Genomic DNA, 18,512 nt, shown 5'->3' with positions numbered 1-18,512 from the left:
ATTAGTACTACCTGATAAGGGTTTGCAGATAAGGAACGAATCTGTTGTGCTTTGAAATGAAGACTAATTCAGGTTCCAAAGGTATTTACAAATAAACGGGTTGCACCTCAGGACAGAGCGCATTAATTAAAGACTGGAATTTGGATCAACGCCTGGAAATGGAAACAAAGATGCCTTAAATATGTTACTCAACTTTCATCTGACATTCATTTCATCTGTGATTTTGGTCAGGTTATTTTTTTAAGCGTTCTCTTAATATTGATACTGAACTTTCTGAGCGTGTAGTCTTTCAAACATGGTCTAATGAAGATATATCTGGAAAATATCAAATTGGGAGAGGATAAATACATTCCTTTCCTTTGTTTAAAAAGAAACTGAAGTTGTTTGTTTTATATTTTTAATTTCAAGATTCTAGAAAATCAATAAATAATATAAGAGGGTAATTTCAAAACACACATGATGTTAGAGAAGCAAACTATAAACAATTACAGTGTAACAGTAACCACTGCCTTCTACAAAATATAACTTGTCCATTAAGCCTTAGCTTAGAGCTTTTGTATATAGTTTTGACACTAAATTCATGAATGGATTGATTTCTAATTGTATTAAAGTCTTTACAGTATTAAAGGGTAGTTTCATTCCATGCAGCTTTTATTTTATTTAAAATTAATGTAATCTGAGGGGCTTTCTTGGTGTTCCCAGAGAGACACCTCCTTAAACTGACACTCAAATGATATATAGAACAAGCCATCTGTCTTAGACCTCACTGATTTGAATCCTGGCCTAACCAATCTGTCTGGCATTGCTGGGCATTCTTCAAAGATCACTATATTGGTGTAAGCTCTGATTATGTACAGTTTATAATAGAAAAACTAAACTAGCCCTACCAGTCTCTCTGTTAAATTTGTCTGTAATATACCTACATATCAACCATAATTTAAAGAGAATAATAAACCCTTTTTTGTGAAGAGCTATATATTTTTTTCCCATAAGGAGATTTAAAATGACACATTTAGAATGAGAGTGAAACAGAAATAAGATGATTGTCACCAGTCCAAAGAGGAGCATAGTGTATTACAATTTAAAATATATTAATGACAGGCTCTCTAGAGCTTAATAATAATCAATAACCTTAGGTAATTCTCTCTGTGTGTGCTTTTACTGCCCAATTAAAAGTCTACTGTAATTTTCATCAAAGAGGTTCTCTTATGGGTGGCTTTCAAACAGCAAAGGTCTGTTATGTGATTAACACGTTTTTGATTATTGTATTTCAGTACTCCAGGTTGTATTTCAATAGCCTGGTAATGAATGTATTAACATAGCTTTATTTTCAAATGTTTTTGTAAAGCTTTTAGAAGCCTATAGCAATTCTCAATATATAATATGTGTCCTTCATTTGTCAGCGCTCCACCAGAATATGTAAAATGCATATAAATTAGACATAGTCTTGATATAAAACCTCACTTATTCACCCCAACTCCCCACAGCACTTTAACTCTGATACATGTCAATTATTGCTTTTGTGTCAGCATTGTGAAATACCACTTCAAGTTTCAGTGTAAGTGCTTAATATTGCATCATAATACTGTAAACCTTTAATCCAGTCAGTGTGATGGTAGTTTTTGTAATTAATTTAATTAGTCCCTTGGACACATTTTACCAGTGCATAAATATAAGTGTACTCTACACAGCATGCTTAAGTGAACCAGCCCTTTCACTAACATGCAATCCTAATTTGTTAATTTTATGTTTCTTTGTTCTGAGGTTTCCTAATATATCCAAATTTTATGGCTCATTAAATTTTCCCTCATTTATGATGTTCGCCTTCACATTATATGCAGGTGTACATTAGTTATGCAGCAAAATGAGCTGTAGGTTATTGAGAACATAAATTTGAATTGTCAAGATTTTTTACTGTTATTGGTTTAAAGACATTTTGTAGCTTTCATGTTGTACATGAGAAATGTTAGGTCACATCTTGAAATTGCAAAGCACAACTTTATTCAGCTTTCCAAAGGTCATATATGGAGCTCTTACAAAAGGGTTTATTTAAAATCACTTAAAGTATTCCTTACTTTATACTTTTTTTGTGAAAAAGGCCAATCAAATTGGAGGACATTTTTTTTAGAACAAGAAAATAAGTCTTTTGGGATATCTGATGTAAAATTGTCAATATAGTGTTTACTGTAGTACGCACACATATAATTTAGTCACGAATTCAAATAAATTGTTTTCCAGTTTTTAACTTTAAATTTAAGAATTGTTACAAGTAAACCTTCAAAGCAAAAACTGCAATTTTATTTTAAATACTGTATTGCAGCTCTATTTGTGGATGGATATTTCTATATTTCTATTGTTGAGATGCCGTGTAGATTGTATGCAGAGATCATGGGATAGACCTTCTAAGCCTCATGGTTGGGAAGAAACCCTTTTAGGATAGTTTCCTTTTCAAATATGAATTGTTAATATTTTCACAAGTCAAAGAGGAGCTGCTAGAGCAGATATTGAGGAACACCCAAACATTGGACCGTGCCTGGCACAAGTCACAGTGGACCTCAGTACCACATGTCAGTGTCCTAGAATTCCACACAAAGAAATAAGCCCTATCATTGGATCATTTCATCCTCTACCTCCTCTGTTGCACTTGACACTGTCTGACAGGAAGGAGCCCTTGAGTACTTCTCATTCATCTCCTTTTTCATTGCATCAGCTTAAGAAGCCTCACAGTGTAACCAAGTGGGTAAAATGGTGGGCTAATATATTGGCACCCTTATTGGGTGGTTTCACAGACCCTAATTAGCACTAGTCTTGGAAAAACAATGTAATTTTAGGTACTAATCAAGGTCTGTGAAACCAAGTCTGAATGCTGAACAGTTGTAGTAATTCATTTGAGGTAATACTCATCGTGAGTTTTGCTGTTTGTGGAAAAAAATTAATCACTCTTCCTACTTCCCAGTAACAAGGGGCAGAAGATGTATAGCTTTCTCTCTAAATATGTTTTTTAGTTTTTTGTTCAATTGTTCAAATCACTTGTTGAGCTCCATGAAATTCAACTTTATGTGTTATTGTTTTGTTTTCTTAAAACACACAAAGCATCTTGGCCATTTCGTTACACTAAATATTTCTGAACATAAATTGGCCGATTTCATTCCCAAAAGTCTTGATGAGTAAATAAAGGTAATGAAATGCACACATAGCTGTCTTAGTTGTTGTTTAATCTTTTAACAGAGAGGAACACAGATGTCAAAACACTTATCCCCTTCCATCAGTGTGTTTCATTTTTTGGCACGCAATTTATTATTCTATTTACTGCTCTATAACAGTTCGGACAAACAGACGTACCTTAGTTCTGTTTTATAATCCAGTACCTTATATTGAATTATTATGTCTGAATAACAAAAATGAAATACTTCATTATATTTATTTAATCCTCTTCATGCCACGTGATGCATAATGTCTAAACAAGGCCTTGTCCATGCACTCGTGGGCCATTACTTGTGCCTGTCCCCAGGTTATCTTTACCTTTTTCCTCATCTCCTTTTCCCCTCAGGAGCCCAGAGTAGATCTTAATTTATTATGTTTTTCTACTCTATCATAAACAAATTAGAGATTACGGAATACAGATTACAAAGAGGATAACTATATACAAATTCATAACACTTGTTTAAGCAGACAGGTCCTGTCTGCTTAATCAAGTGTTATGAATTTGTATATAGTTATTGGTATAAGGATTTGTTATCTGCATTTTGTAATCTAATTTGTTTTTATGATAGAGCAGAACAACATCTTAGTGTAGCCCTCAAAAGATGCCAAAGTTAACACACATTTCCTATGATTTGTTCAGAGTCTGACACGTTACCTCATAAAGTCATAAAACGTTCTGATACAAAAACAAGACAATGAATCAAACAGAGACTAGGAGAGCCTAAGAGCTTCTACAAAGAGCTTTGCAAATGATGTCAATTTTCATCTAAATATCAAAGAGCCTTCATCTGGTCCAGCAGTCCTCTTCAGTGTTGTAGGAAAGGAAGGTTGATCTATGATACCTTCTCTGAAACCTGAATTTGCAAAGTACGTGACTGATAACTGGAGATCGAAAACCCTTACAGAAACTTCTGCATCACACATTGCCTCCAAGTTGCATGTCTTTTATTAGCATGCATACCCATTTGCCATCTGGATGATAAAACTATTGGTCAATCTTGCTGCATCCCTTGAATCATGGCTTCATGTATGACAACCGCAGCAAAAAATACCGTCAATGTTCAAAGCTTCAGGACTGCAACTTTCATTATAATTAGTGAGGCCGAGGCTTGTCAACAATCTATTTCATAGCTGCTGTTTCACTAAATGAACGTTTCTACAACCGGTTAACCACCAATCGTTCTGTGTTATTTACATATCTGTTCAAACACAATAGTCCTGGACCTTCTGCATAATGCACGGCATCTCAGCTAACTTACAGTCTCCATTTCTGAGCTTCAGTATTGCTATTCTGTTTCTATTTCACTTTTACACATGACATCCATAGTCATCTCACCGACAGTCACCTGAATCCTAAAATAAAAATGGAGAGGAAAAAAAAAAAACACAAAAAGTGAATGGTGAGAGAGCAGTTTTCCTCGTTTATAGTGTTCCTGTGGGATGAAGGAGAGTGTGCCCTAGAGACAGCTGAAGTGGTGGAAGGGTAGTTTATACTTGGCAGCCCCTTCTTGCCTGGCTACTTCAGCTCAGGAGAGGTCAGCATGTTAATAGGAGACCCTGCTACTGACACCCTCCACCGCAGCCCAGGGAAAAGCCATCACGTCCCCCGTTGGTTTTCTGCATTGACTGTGTTCCTTCCCCCCCCAGCTTTGATGACATGGTGGGCTTCTTTGGTTTGAAACCAAAGTCTGGGGAGAAGGACGTCCCCCCTAACTATGTCTTCATGCTGTGGTTCGAGTTCTGCAATGACTTCAAGAATACCTGGAAGCGGGAAAGCAAGAACATCTCAAAGGAGCGGTGAGTGGGTTCAACTATGCATGACACTTGAGTGGTGAAAGAAATGGCTCGGAAGAGAAATGTAGATTTTTTTAACATATGTGTGGTATGACATGCTGAGAAGCTAATCACAATGGTTTAAAAAATAAATGTACTTGACTGTTGTTGATTTTCTTTCACAAACACAGTGATATTTTTAACAGACTGCCAGAGCATTATTTTTTGTTTCACCACATTTTCAGGCCGGGAAAATGTATTCTGTTTTCTGAGACATCAGCCTACCCAGACAAGTACATTCACACAGGATTGTTTTAATCCTTTCCCAAAATCCACACATGGGAGCCCCTGTCATATGTCCCTCTCTTTCCCTTTGCAACGTCAAGTCTAAATAAGTGAATCTGAATTTTGCAGACAGTGAAGACAACTAAATTGACAGCTTTTACCAGTGGTTGAACTGAACTGGCATCAAAGGGATAAAAAAACATATCGTGGTCACAGTCAGTACAATGTCAAAGCTTGACCCTGGATTAACGACACCTCATCTGACCTTAGAGATCCTGTGAGGGGCATCAAACTGTGTGACACCACTCCCTCCAGGCATTAATAGCAGGGGGGCCAGGCCCATTAAAAGGAGGGTGTTCCAAAAGTGGCATTAAATGTTGTCATGTTGTAAGGAATCCAATGAACAGGGTTAATATTGGTGGTTTACACAGGCTCATCTCCCACTATATTATTCACCATATGTGTCAGTGTGTATACAGTTAGGCATACAGTTAAGAAAAAAGCAAGTACAAAAAAAGGCTACTTTATTACTGCAAACAATATCAATTTCAGGACAAAAAGGTCAAATGAAAAAGCATTTAAACATTGCCTTATTCAACTCCAATAAATAAATATCTACCCGGGTTTTTACAGAAACATAGATTGGATCGGAGTGAGACTGTTGTTTAATCTAGCTTCCAAGTACTTTCCCCTCTTCAAGTGACCCAACATAACCCTATGCACTAAGTTAGTTTAAGCGAGGCAGACAGACCACATGCTAGTCCAATTACTATTCAGCAAAAAGTAAAATGTTTTGCCAACAATTATATTCAGCTTTCTTCACTCAGGGTTAAGACCAATCATACTTTTTCATTTTTACAGTTTTCATGGAGATTTATTCACAAATAATACTTGATGGCTTAGAATGTGAAGATGAAGTATGGTATCGGGTACCTTATTGAGATGTTTTACCTAATGTAAAGCAGATTCAAATGCCAATTTAATGTAGCTACTGCAATATTTATTAATTAATTATACATTTGCACTCAATTATAGTGAACCCTTGACACATTTGTTGATTTGTAAAACATTAATCTTCAACATATGGGTTGTCATTTAAAATTCCTTCCAGACAGATTTTAGATATTTTTAAAATAGTTGTACACTGCTGCAATTCTTACTTTTGTGGCCATTGTGGCATTATGATGTGTTTTGTGGTGAGAAAAAGGCCAAACTGCAGAATTAAGCTATATAATACCCTTTAATCTGTTAACCATATATAGGAGTGAGCTCAAAACAGGTTAGAAAATGTACTTACTGTTGAATATAGACCCATAAAACCAAATTGAATTCAGCTCTATGAAGGTGCAAAGTATTTTCAGTTTATGTTTTCCATTTGCTTTTCCTTACTTGATTAATTAATTTCCTAATACAGTACATCTATCATCTGATGTTAAGAATATATATTAAAAACCTAGATCACTCATTGGTAAGTGTAAGCAGCACACACAAAGTGAGAGTAATAAAACCAGTTTTTGAAGCACTGTTCAGTTTCCGTTGCTAGAACAATTTTGAATATTAAGAGTGCTAATGTAAATTACAGCTTGGGTCCAAACATAGGATGGAACAATTTATTTTAATTATGCTATTTTATTTTTGTATTTTAGAAGAGAAAAGGGCCATCTTGCAATGTAAATAGTAGTAGTAACAGAATTTGCTTTCTTAGCAATTATTTTATTGAGGTGTATAAATCAATTAAGGCTTTGAAATAGTGTAACATATTATACAAGAGGAACCAGACGCATTTAAAATGTTTATTGCTGATTCCTTAGACACTCTTGGGGAAAGTAAAAAGTAGAATGGGGTGAACATAGCATAAGATGGTGGAGTTAACTGTTTAGCCACATATCTGTGGATTTTCACAGTGTTGAAAAGTTGCAATGAATTCTGGCATAATACTGAGCCTGTATATTGGCCAGCTTCCCTGCTTAACTGCTAAAGTTTTGTATTTTAATTTCAAACATAAATAGGTTGTCAGAGGTGACAATTAATGAGGAGGTGGTGAAAGGAGGGAACGGCAACTGAAGAAAAACAACTTTAATTGTTTGTACATTCATGAGCCCTAAAGATTTACTTTTGTGAAAGCAAGCATCCATGGCCTTGCCAATTCAGCTTGAATAAGGCCAAATTTCACAAATTACCAGAGGCTCACTGTGTTTTCTGTGTATGCCTGGAACATTTAGTTTCCTGATACTTTTGAGACACTTAAAGAGGTAGCCAGTCCAATTAAGATTGTTATTAACAATATCACACAAACATTAGGCTATATGTCTGAACTGTACTTTGCTATTCCCACAAATCTGCAAACATCTCCAGCTATTATTATTGTCTAACGCCTGTAACAGAATTAGTGTTTAACAAAACTTATTGTGTTAATTGAAGAAACAAGTAAATTATTTAAAAGGTTATTTTAAATTATGTTTGGAGCTAGACACAGTGAAAGGGAGACTGAGAAAGCTGAGGTGTTGATGAAAACTATTTCACGAGTGATTTGCCTTTTGCCTGTATTGGAAAGGATTATTTTACATCTGAAATAATTTATACAAGCATTTGTAGACCTTGAGGTAGGTATTGCGTAGTGGATAGATTTTTCATTTTAAAAAGACAACCAGACAGTGTTTCTGAACAGTTGTGCACTGTAATTAAATGAATCCACTGCCTTCCAACACTAAACTCCAACTACTTTGAGGTACTCCTCACCCACAGGGATGATCTAATAGGAGTGTTTTTATGTAATTGTTATCTGTTCTGAAGAAAACAATATGTTTTTTTCTCCATACTTCAAGAAAAAATATATTTGCCCTTTGGATTCATGTGTGTTGTGTTATTGTTAAAAAAAGAATATATATATATATATATATATATATATATATATATATATATATATATAAATAACTAAAATAACTAAATAATGACAAACTACAAATTGTTATACAGTAACAGCCAATCTCTTTTTCTCTCACTTTCAGCAAAGGCCTGGCTGTAGTTTTCAAGTTTGTCCAGAAAAGCCTAATTGTTTACTTTATCCCCTACATAGAATTCATGACTATGTAATGAACTGTCATTTCCAAAAACGTGACAGAAACAGGTTTTGACAAGATGTTAAAAATAGGCCATACCATGATCGCATCCAAGCCTATAAGGAATTGATTGTATAGTTAAAAAAATTACATGTGGCGTTTTAGTGGCAAATTCCCTCCAATAGGTTGCCAAGTCTTATGCAAAGCCAACATGAGACCCATCAGATCCCACATTTGATACAGAATATTTTTTAGAAAATGCAACATTTGGATTCCACGGTCATAGCAAAACCTCATCCTGTGAAATGCAGAATGTATTTTGCTTTAAAAAATGTATGCATAATGTGGTGTTTCAGGTGGAATTGTGAACACGGGCAACAGCAAAGTAAGCGATGGTTGCAAATAGTGACCCCAAATTGAGTTTTAGTGGCTGGATTCGTTTTGCTGAGGACTGGGATCAAACGTTTAGAATAAATTAAGCATGCAGCAACAGCAGAAACCATCCTTTTACAATGAATAGCTCCTGTTACTGAAGACACCTGTGGCTCATGGGAAGAGCAAATATATTGAGATGCAGGTTGTTGTTTTTTGACAACCATCTCCTTATTTGTACAATTAAAGTACATATGCATCAGTCCGATCATTGACAAGCTGGGTGTGGCAAACTCTGCAGTGGCATATTTTTTGTTTGACTACCCCAAGTGAAAGATGTTCTGCAGATTGGATGTTCTCACACCTCACTGTTTTGTTTTCTCTCCGATTTGCTGTTTCATGTTGCAGTGGGAAGCTGTTAAATGTTGTGATCCATTTTAGTGCAGGCATGACAGTTTGCCTGTACCACTGATCAGTGGATGCCCAGCCATATACTTTTACTGTTTTCATGACTAATATAAAACAGGGGTATTTTCTAACTTGGTCCTAATTATTTCTGTTCCACCCAGGGGTTCTTTGACAGCGAGGTCTCCACACTTTGTGCCTCGTTTAACACTTAAGCAGCAAATAAGACTAAATAGTGGGATAAAATGGACACGTTTTGTAAACTTGCACACTTATTTAATTCTCCATTAATCATATTAAGTGGCTCATTCTTATTTTAGTGATTGGTGTCTCAGTATTTGTAGCCTGACAGATCCCAGCCCTGTTGAACACTTCAGTGCAGGAGAAAGGTTAGCTTGTGGTAGTGCGTTTTATTCGTTAACCTTGTGCTTTTAAGGAGTAGTGTCTCATATGGTTTTAATAACCAGAAGAAGGATGTTTTTTTTTTTGTTTTTTTTGTTTTAATATCAGCCCTTGACTGCTTTCATGTGATGCATTGTGGTTATAGCACAAAAAGGCGAACAATTATTATCCCCTTTATTGTTTGAATATATGGTTAAAATAATTTATTGCTAGCTTCTGCATGAGGAGTGCCAATGTAGAAACGAAAACTATCTACGTTAGTGGGAATGTTTACAAACTGTATATAAACTAGGCATCGGGTTCTCCTTCCTTATAAACCACAATTCATGGTGAAGTAAAGTGCAGAGAGCTAATAAACAGAGACCAAGGAATTCTCATTAAGTATAAAACAAAACGTTACAGCAGGACCCTGCGGCTTTGACATAATATGTAAAATCTAACATACACTATGCTACCTTTTCATTAGTCGATAGATGACCCAAGCTGAATATCACCCTGAACACGTTGTAAGTGGTTAAACACTTATATTCCACAAGTTTCACACAAAAAATTATAATAATGAAAACTTAAACCAGGTGACAGGGTCTTGTGTGCACCCAAACTTTGAGATTCCCTACCTAAATCCAATTAATTTAATTAAAAATCTATTCTAGTCGGTCTTGCTTAATTAGTTGGTGTTTGTTTTTAATAATTCTAAAGCTCCTTGCAATGGTCCGTATCACACTTGCTTTTAAGAAATTAAGGGAGAAAAAAAGGTTTTGGGGGAGTTTGACGCTAAGTAAAAGCTCTCCATCTATTTCACAGCTTTTGAAATATTGAAAGAGTCCATAAGCTCAGCATTTTTATATGCCCTAAAAACCAGTGTCAGCTAGAGGTTAGGCTTTGACCATCAAGTTCATCTGACATGTTATCTGAGCTGAACTGGAACCCCAGGCCTCCAGACGTGAGAGGGTTGGAAGCCGCATGACCTAGCGTACCCACGCCACACACAATATGTTCTCTACTTACTGACGTATGTTCGTTTTTTATTGTGCAGTGATGTCTAATAATGTATAACTTATTTGCCTTTCAGAATGATGAAAGGGACTTTAGGCTTCAGACATCTGTTTTAGCATATTTGTGTCCCTTCCCTTGCAGCCTGAAAGAGGCCCAGCAGTGTGTCAAAAAGATAACCGCGGAGAAGAAGGTGGAAACCAAGAAGATCAACCCTAACAGTCTGGTAGGAATGAACTTCCTTAGACCTTAGCTGGCCAAGGTTAAATTAGCTCCTTGTTGTAGTTCAATTCAATTATATTTGTATATAAAAATGACCAAGAAGCAGTTAAGTATTTTCTTGAGAAAGCTTGATTTATTTCACGTTTTCTGTATCGTATGTCCCCTCGCTCTTTGTTGAGATTAAACAAGAGGAAAGATGTGAGATATGTTGTCCAAAGCATATTTGAAATATAGCTCGGCTGTGAAATGCCCTTCAGCTACATCTCGAAGAGGACACCCAGCTTATCTGTACCTGGATAAGGCAGCGCAAACAGGACATTTTCAAAGTTTTATTATTGAAAGAATTGAATATTGGGGGAAAGAAACAAGTTTTTTGTTTCAAAATAAGACATCAGGAAATATAACAATTAAACCTGCAAGAAATTAAACATATTTGTGTGTCTATTTTTGCATGTATATAATTTTTATTTTCCTGGTGATTATAAATAATAATTTCACACCCTTCATTTGAAACAATGTTATGGAGTGATTAATTGCGGTGAATACATGTTGGTAGAAATCAATGGCAGTGGCAGTCAGAAGTATACACACCCCTTAACTCTCTACACACATTTCTCCAGACTGAATTCAGCTGAGTTCAACAAACTCTGGAGATATTCCATTGAGAACGAAGTGTGGTTTAATTATAATCAATTAAATAAATCGCCATTTATAAATAAACAACAGTCATTGTTTGCAAAATGTGCTTGTCTTCAAAGACACAACAACAAAACTGAGATAGCAGCAGATTCACTGAATGCTTTTTCACGTCAACAGCACTCTCCAGGGCAGGGCAAGTGATGAAAAATAAACCTTGTTGATTTTAAATATGATGATAATTACATTCTCTGCATGCCAATGTTACTGTTGCTGACTATGGTTTGTTTTTTTAATTAATGTCCCTTCCCACTTACTCTAGTTCAGTTCTAACTGCTTCCATATTTGCAGTGTGTTAACTCAGACTTACCTCCCATAGAAAATCATTAAAGCCTAAATAAAGGCTACTCTGGAATGAGTTAATGGTGTAATTTTCCTTTGAAGCAGGAAACCTGTTTTTTTTAGGCTTCTTAAATTTAGTCTATGAATATAACATCATTTTTACAGCTGGCCTCAAAGGTTTTTTAAGTTTTTACAATATGAAGAAGTATATCCTTCTGTTCCATTTCCATTTTTAAACAGCACATAAATAATTATCCCACTTGGGAAAGGTAAAATCTGTATTCAATCTGGGGACGTGTTACATCTCAGTTATTTTCTGATCACAATTGAAATATATTTCCATTTCACTAATTGTGCCTCAGTTGGGGCTCAGATTTGAACTATATGCTCCAAAAAACACGTAACAGGAAAATAACATGAATTGAAAATTAATCTCAATTTTAAGATGTGACTTTAGATGTTTTATTCCCTCATGGGACCCATATTCAGCACAAAGAACAAATAAAGGAATTAGGAATAACTGGATATTTAAGTAATAGGACAAATCATTATGGATGCTGTTGTGGGAATTTGCCATGCATTGGTTACTACAGACGTCTTGTGAATAAATATATTTTTAGACAATTAAACAGTAATAAATCCTAATGTATTAAGGTAATAAAGGTCAGTTGTAACTATTAAACCCAGTTCTGATATTTCTTTTGAAAGCACAAACTTGAAAGTTGCTTATTTTGCCACTAGGTAGTACAACACAAGTGATACTTGAGTAGCGCTGTGTTTACCTGGTGGGGAACTCTGTGGCTATCCTGACACATTACCCCAAAAATGACAAATCCTGTTGCTATGTGAATGGGGCAGTGTAACAATACCTTTTATTTCCTCGCCACAGAAAGAACGATTGCGTCAGAAGGAAGCAAGTGTGTCCACCAGCTGAGAAAAAGAGCTGAGACGACGACTGAGAGACGGACTGAAAAGATGCTGCCCAGTCTTGTCCAGCTTCCAGCGCCTGAACATCCCCCGCTGTTAGCTCAACCCCCCGCCACCGGTCTGTTTCCGGGGTCCTGGAACTGACCACTCTCTATTCTCTCAACGACTCAACTAAAGCCTCCACCTATTCCAGAGCAGCGACCACATTCTTGTTTACAACAAGCGTGGGAAAAACGTGTTCATTTGCAAAAGGCAACCCTGGTGCGACAGAGTACGACAGGGAGGCGGGGTTTCTGTTACTTACACTAAAGCCAAAAATTATAGGGAACCTAGAGGCGCCAAACAAGCACTGGAATGTTTCAAATCCCCGATAGACACTGTTTCAGTCTGCAATAGAGCGATGCACTGGTGCTCCAGAATGAGATACATACTCTAAGCCTCACAGTGATCTTACTGTTTGCATTGTGAGTTCATGGTGCTCAGCGATTCCAAGCATGACAAATGCATATCTAAAGCTCTAAGTGCTTGTATAAGAAGCTCACTGGTGAAATGGGTATATTTTATTGAAGAATTCAAAAGGAAGTCAGTCCCAATGAAACTTATATTAATAGGTTATAGCTTGGGTTACCAGATGTCACATACATCACTGGAACTGTTTTATATACTTTTTAATGTGTTTGAACTGACCAATTCTTGCCACACGATCCCCAAATATAAGGAGCTAAGTTATGGGTTGTCTGAGATGTTTTAGGGTATTAAATTAAATCCTGGGATACCTTTGTAAAATGTTCAGGAAAAAAAAAAAAGAATCTCAAACATTGACTTTTTTCACCTCTTTTTGGAAGGGATAATATATGTTTCCAAAGTTATTAATTCATTGATTATTCAGGAAAGGATCCACCGCACTGATGGCATTTTGGATAAGTTCAAAAATTCACCAAATTTAACTGGGGGTCATGGTGAGGGAAATGAGACCGCACAGAAGTTTGGAGAGGGGCAGCTGGCTGTGGTATCGTACCACAGTGACTCTGACTGTGCTGGTATGGTGTGTGGCCAGGCAGCGGTCGCCCAGATTTAGCTCAGAGCTCTACAGCTCCCTTGATGACAATCAGAACGACGCTGGCAGGAGGAGAAGGAACTGGTTGGTTGTTTCCTGTACTTATATGTATGGGTTATGGCCACATTTGGACAAGCCAAAGTGAGGAAAGGTGTAGAGATAATACAGTCGATGCACCAAATTCAAATTATATATTTTTAAATACATTGCAGCAACAGTCATTCTTTCAAAAAACTCATGTTTTCAAATAAATCAGCATCATAATAAAATATTCCTTTGTCCCAAGCAGTCTCCTGCTTTATTAACACACTATCTGTCCCAAATGGTAATAGATAAAACATGTTTATTATGCTCATTCTGTTTGCCTCAGTCCTATGCAATGTTTTTCCTGAATTTACTGAGCATGTCCCAAATTTATACTAACAGTAATATAGTGTGCTCATATACAATGAAATTAATCATGTCAAATTTTAGAAAAGTATATTTATTTAAGAGAAATATTTGTATTTTAACACTTAAAAAGGTTCGAATTTTAGTTGTGTGTCTTAGAAAATAAGATATAGTAAAAGTTCCCTATATTTATAGGGATTAAAATATATTTCTATGTATAAAAATATATATTTTATTTCTCAAAATCTGATGTTTGACCTTTGCAAAAGTATTTTTGTATATAATTTCAGCCCAAGAGTGAGAATAGTATCACAAAGGTTTATTCAGCAGTACCGGAAATATGTATTGTTTTTATTTGTTTTGTGTTTTGTTTTCGTCACTGTCAGTTTAATGTAAAAAAACATGAAAATATCCCATCTCACTTAGATTTTAAAAATTTGCCTCCAAATACTAACATGCACCTTTAACATGTATAGAAACGTGTCAGTATGTTTCAGTTTATATGCTGTCACTACGATATGCATTGTTTTCATAAATTAAAAATGTTTGTCAAATTGTCACATCATACTCCATTTTTCTGAGTTTTTTTCGTCAGAACAGCAACATGAGAAGCTCTTCTGTGCATCTTATAGAATGCAATGTTATGTTCAGTTTCTTACAATTTCAAATTGGAGAAAATCACTTCAAGACCAATTTTAAGAAATGTACGCAACATGAATATGAATTGATATGAATAGGCAGGACTTCCTAATAAATGAGTAGCAATATAAGAGAAAATGAACGATGGGTCTGCTGTAGTTATGTGTGTGAATGGTTAACCTGAAAATGGTTTTGGGTTTTTTATTGTATTTTGCAGAAAACTTTTCGGGAAACGGGTGTGTCGTAGTGATATATTTAAGCAAATCATAATGAATGCTAAAATATAATGTTGGTATATAAAGCAGCAGTGTGGGGTGAGGCAGTGTCAGTCTGAATGGTGAAGGAGGTAACACTCAATGCTTTAATTTGCACTTATATATCTTCCTTTCCTCGTTCAGTTGCCCCACTGCAGATATATATATAACAAAGAGATGTTTATTTTTTATCATTCTTGAAAGTCATTATGAAAACTTTGTTTCCTTAAATTATCTAAGAGAACTCAGTAAAACTTATCTTTGTGGTCTAAACCAAGCTTGCAAGGTGACGTGGATCTATCGTTTTCCCCCAGGTATTATTAATGTCTCACTTTTTCATTTGTTTATTTTTTTTTACAAATAGTGATATCTATAAATATGTTCATGATACCCCAGTATCACAAAAACATTGTATGCATTGGTAAGAATGATATGAACCATATGAAAAGCAATATGTAAGTTGGGATAAATAGCTCAAGGTTTTTATGTGAACTTCAAGCCAATGTCTGACTGTATTGTAGTGCATGGGTGAACTTCATTACCTTCCACTCATTTGACTTAATTAGGATAAATGTGTTTCTTTTGCCATGTAACCATTTATACCAATAGACCATTCAAGACATTTGATCTGATGTTTAAATTCACATATCGGTGTTCTAGTTTATCGGTGAGCAAAAATGTAGGGGGAGAATGTATCCATGTAAGTAACTGAATAAAATGGAGCATTTAAAATGTGTGTATTATTTACTGTTGTGTGTTAACATTTTCTAAATGTTTTTACCACAGCACCTTAGTTCTGTATAGATGTTACAAGCACACTTAATTATTACAAAACTCTTTGTCTTAAAAGTAGTGCACACACACACACACACACAAAAGGTCAGCTCAAGTAGGTCTGCTTTAAAATCAATTTGATTCAGAGAGAAGCCAAAACACTAAGACACAAAACTTCCTAATAATTGAATCTATTCCTAGAAGTGTCAGTAAATGTCATCGGACTCAAAATGTATTAAACCACCCCTGTATGTGTCAATATAGTTCATACCCTCTATGTTACTCTATGGAAAGTCTTGTAAGTAAACCATTTATTTCCAATTTGTACATTCCTACTAGGATTAGCAGAGGCATATAAAGCAACACATCCAATGGGAAGTCATTTAAGGATACATCTATTTCACTATGCTTCAGTTTTTTGTCTCTAGAGGGATTTTATACTTTATTATTCATTATTTGTTTTTTTTTTTAATTAGAAAGCAGTGGCTGCAAAGGGTTGAGTACTTTCAAAGACAATATAGAAGTGATTAGGTCAATATTAATACATTGTGACACAAATCCATAGCGTAAACCTGTAAGCATTCCTAATGTCATGTGTAGCTGGTTTGTTTTAGCAGATGTGTTTAATTCCAGGCATGCATTTTGTGGAAGTGTGAGAAGCACTTACTGGGTTGAATTTGTTTTTGGTGAAGTGATTGATTTTTACAAGAAAGCAGAGCTGTATCGCTTAGGTTTGTGCTGTCCGAACTAAGGTGCAAGCTGCCTTTGAATCTGAGCTGAACAAAAGTGTTACTATCTTTTTCTTATTGACTTATTATATATTTGTGTCTATTTTCTAGTGCACTTTATTTTCAGTAAGACCATGAATGCAGCATCATACCAGCAACTATTATTCATTGCTTCCCCACACTTTTCAAACTTGGTTAATGACATTTAATTAAACATGTCTCCTCAAATCACCAGTTTCTGACTGGATTTGCAAATGTGCAATTCCCAAGTAAAAGTATTGAGTTGTATCTGTAGCCTTCTTTGGTAAATAACGCTTTGAAGCTGCACTGTCCTGCAAACAAGCACACAATAAAACCCTGTCAATTGAACAACAGCCCTGTTGTGAATGCTTACCTGTGCACAGTCTTGTCTGCCGCTACACTTGTTCTTTGTGAAGGTGGGCTGTAATCTCTCTAACCTAACCTGGCCCTCAGTACCCAGGCATTCAACCCTGATGTAAAAAACCTTTTGCTTTCTCTTTTGTAAGTAGATATCTGTGAATTTGTGTAAACCTAAGAACAGCATATTGCTTGTATGAGTGGTTCTTAAAAACATAGGCGTCTATTAAGGTAAAATTATATACAACAGATTGGATGTACTGTGAGGATGCGTTTGTTTATTATCATGTAAAACACAGGAATGGCAAGCTGGTGAACAAGGCTATAAGAATAAATATAACATTTTAATGTATTCATTCAGCAGCTGTATGTATTAATTCTGACTTAATAATGGGGGTCCCTCTTATGTTTCCAAGGCAAATGTTAATGAGGATAGCAATGCATGCTAGTTTTTGGAAAGTTCCTCCTTGATTTACAGTGGGGGCACCACATTTTCCAGGAAGACTGTTTAAAATAAATAAATTAAGGAAATATGTCTGTTTCTCATGTAAGTGAATGGTTGAGAACTGAAATATGTTCAGAGAGAGAAATTGATACTTCTAAGACAAACTTAAGCAACCTGGAAAATGGTGCCCTGGAAAATTCAGTGTCCACTTTTTTTCTGCTGTAAAAATGCACACGAGAGTCTTCTGTAAATTCCACTCTAGTTCAGCCTTTCTGTTTATTCATTTATTGCTGCAGGAAAATGTTAGGTGTGGCAGGGGGCATCAGGTAAGGAAGTTTGTGATACTGACTATTTGAAGACAACATTTTCACACTCTGTTGATGGACCACTCACCTAAAAAATAGAGGGGGAAAGAAAATCTACAGCTAGTCTCAACCCTTGGACCCACCCCCACTCGATATGATTGACTTTCCGCCCCACTCGTCATTTTCTTACCCCCCCTCATACATTTTCTTAACATTCGAGGGAGGGGCATCCCAATTTTCCTACCCTGAAAGCTAATTTTCTAACCCTGTTTGTAGGTCATTGAACCCACCCACCTCCCAGTAGATGTCTGAATTTTTTCTTACTGATGCCCCCCGGATGAGGTTAAATTTACCAAACCTGCTAGGTGACTGAAAAGCCTTGACAATGACCATTGAAAGCGCAGCAAAAGCTTTCTCAAAGAACCTCGAAAGCGCAGGAAAAGTGCATGAATTTGTCTTCTAAAAAGCTGGAAACGGCCCGTGTGCTCCTGGCCTCTGCTCTGGTGTGTTGAGTGCTGCTGATACATTAAGTATATTGTGCGATAGAAAACCCCGCAGCTGTAGCCCTCTATCAAGCCCTGCCCCAGATGGTCCTGCAGGGAGGCCAGACTCTGGTGGTACCGCAGGCAGCCGGCACACTTGTACTGCCGCTCATTGCCCACCCTCTCTTTGACTGATATGGCCTTCACAAAGGCAGCATGCAGGTGAGGAGCAGTGCTATTCACCAGCAGCCCCACACTGCTGACCGAGGAGCCGGCATCGCTGAGCCCGCTCTCATTCTGGCTGGCGGCCGGGAGCTCTGCAGGTCCACAGTGTGGGCTCTGTTGCTGGGCGTAGTCAGGGCAGAGGGACTCCTGCTCTTCTGCCCTGCACTTCCGGCCAGCTCTGCCCTGTGCCGTGTGGATTCCAGCCTGGGAGCTGC

At 36.5% G+C, this 18,512-nt stretch overlaps 1 protein-coding gene across 1 annotated transcript in view; it reads left to right on the top strand.

Moving 5' to 3' along the window:
* Positions 1-15,696, top strand: part of LOC136716732 (formin) — a 74,195-nt gene extending 58,499 nt beyond the window's left edge. The window contains exons 15-17 of the mRNA XM_066694085.1: positions 4,852-5,001; positions 10,638-10,719; positions 12,583-15,696. Coding sequence (XP_066550182.1) covers positions 4,852-5,001; positions 10,638-10,719; positions 12,583-12,627 — 277 coding nt within the window. The 3' untranslated portion in view covers positions 12,628-15,696. The remainder of the gene's footprint in view (positions 1-4,851; positions 5,002-10,637; positions 10,720-12,582) is intronic.
* Positions 15,697-18,512: the final 2,816 nt, after the last annotated feature.

Source organism: Amia ocellicauda, chromosome 21, assembly GCF_036373705.1.
Source record: "Amia ocellicauda isolate fAmiCal2 chromosome 21, fAmiCal2.hap1, whole genome shotgun sequence".
Taxonomy (NCBI): domain Eukaryota; kingdom Metazoa; phylum Chordata; class Actinopteri; order Amiiformes; family Amiidae; genus Amia; species Amia ocellicauda.
This window is presented reverse-complemented; position numbering and strand designations above follow the sequence as displayed.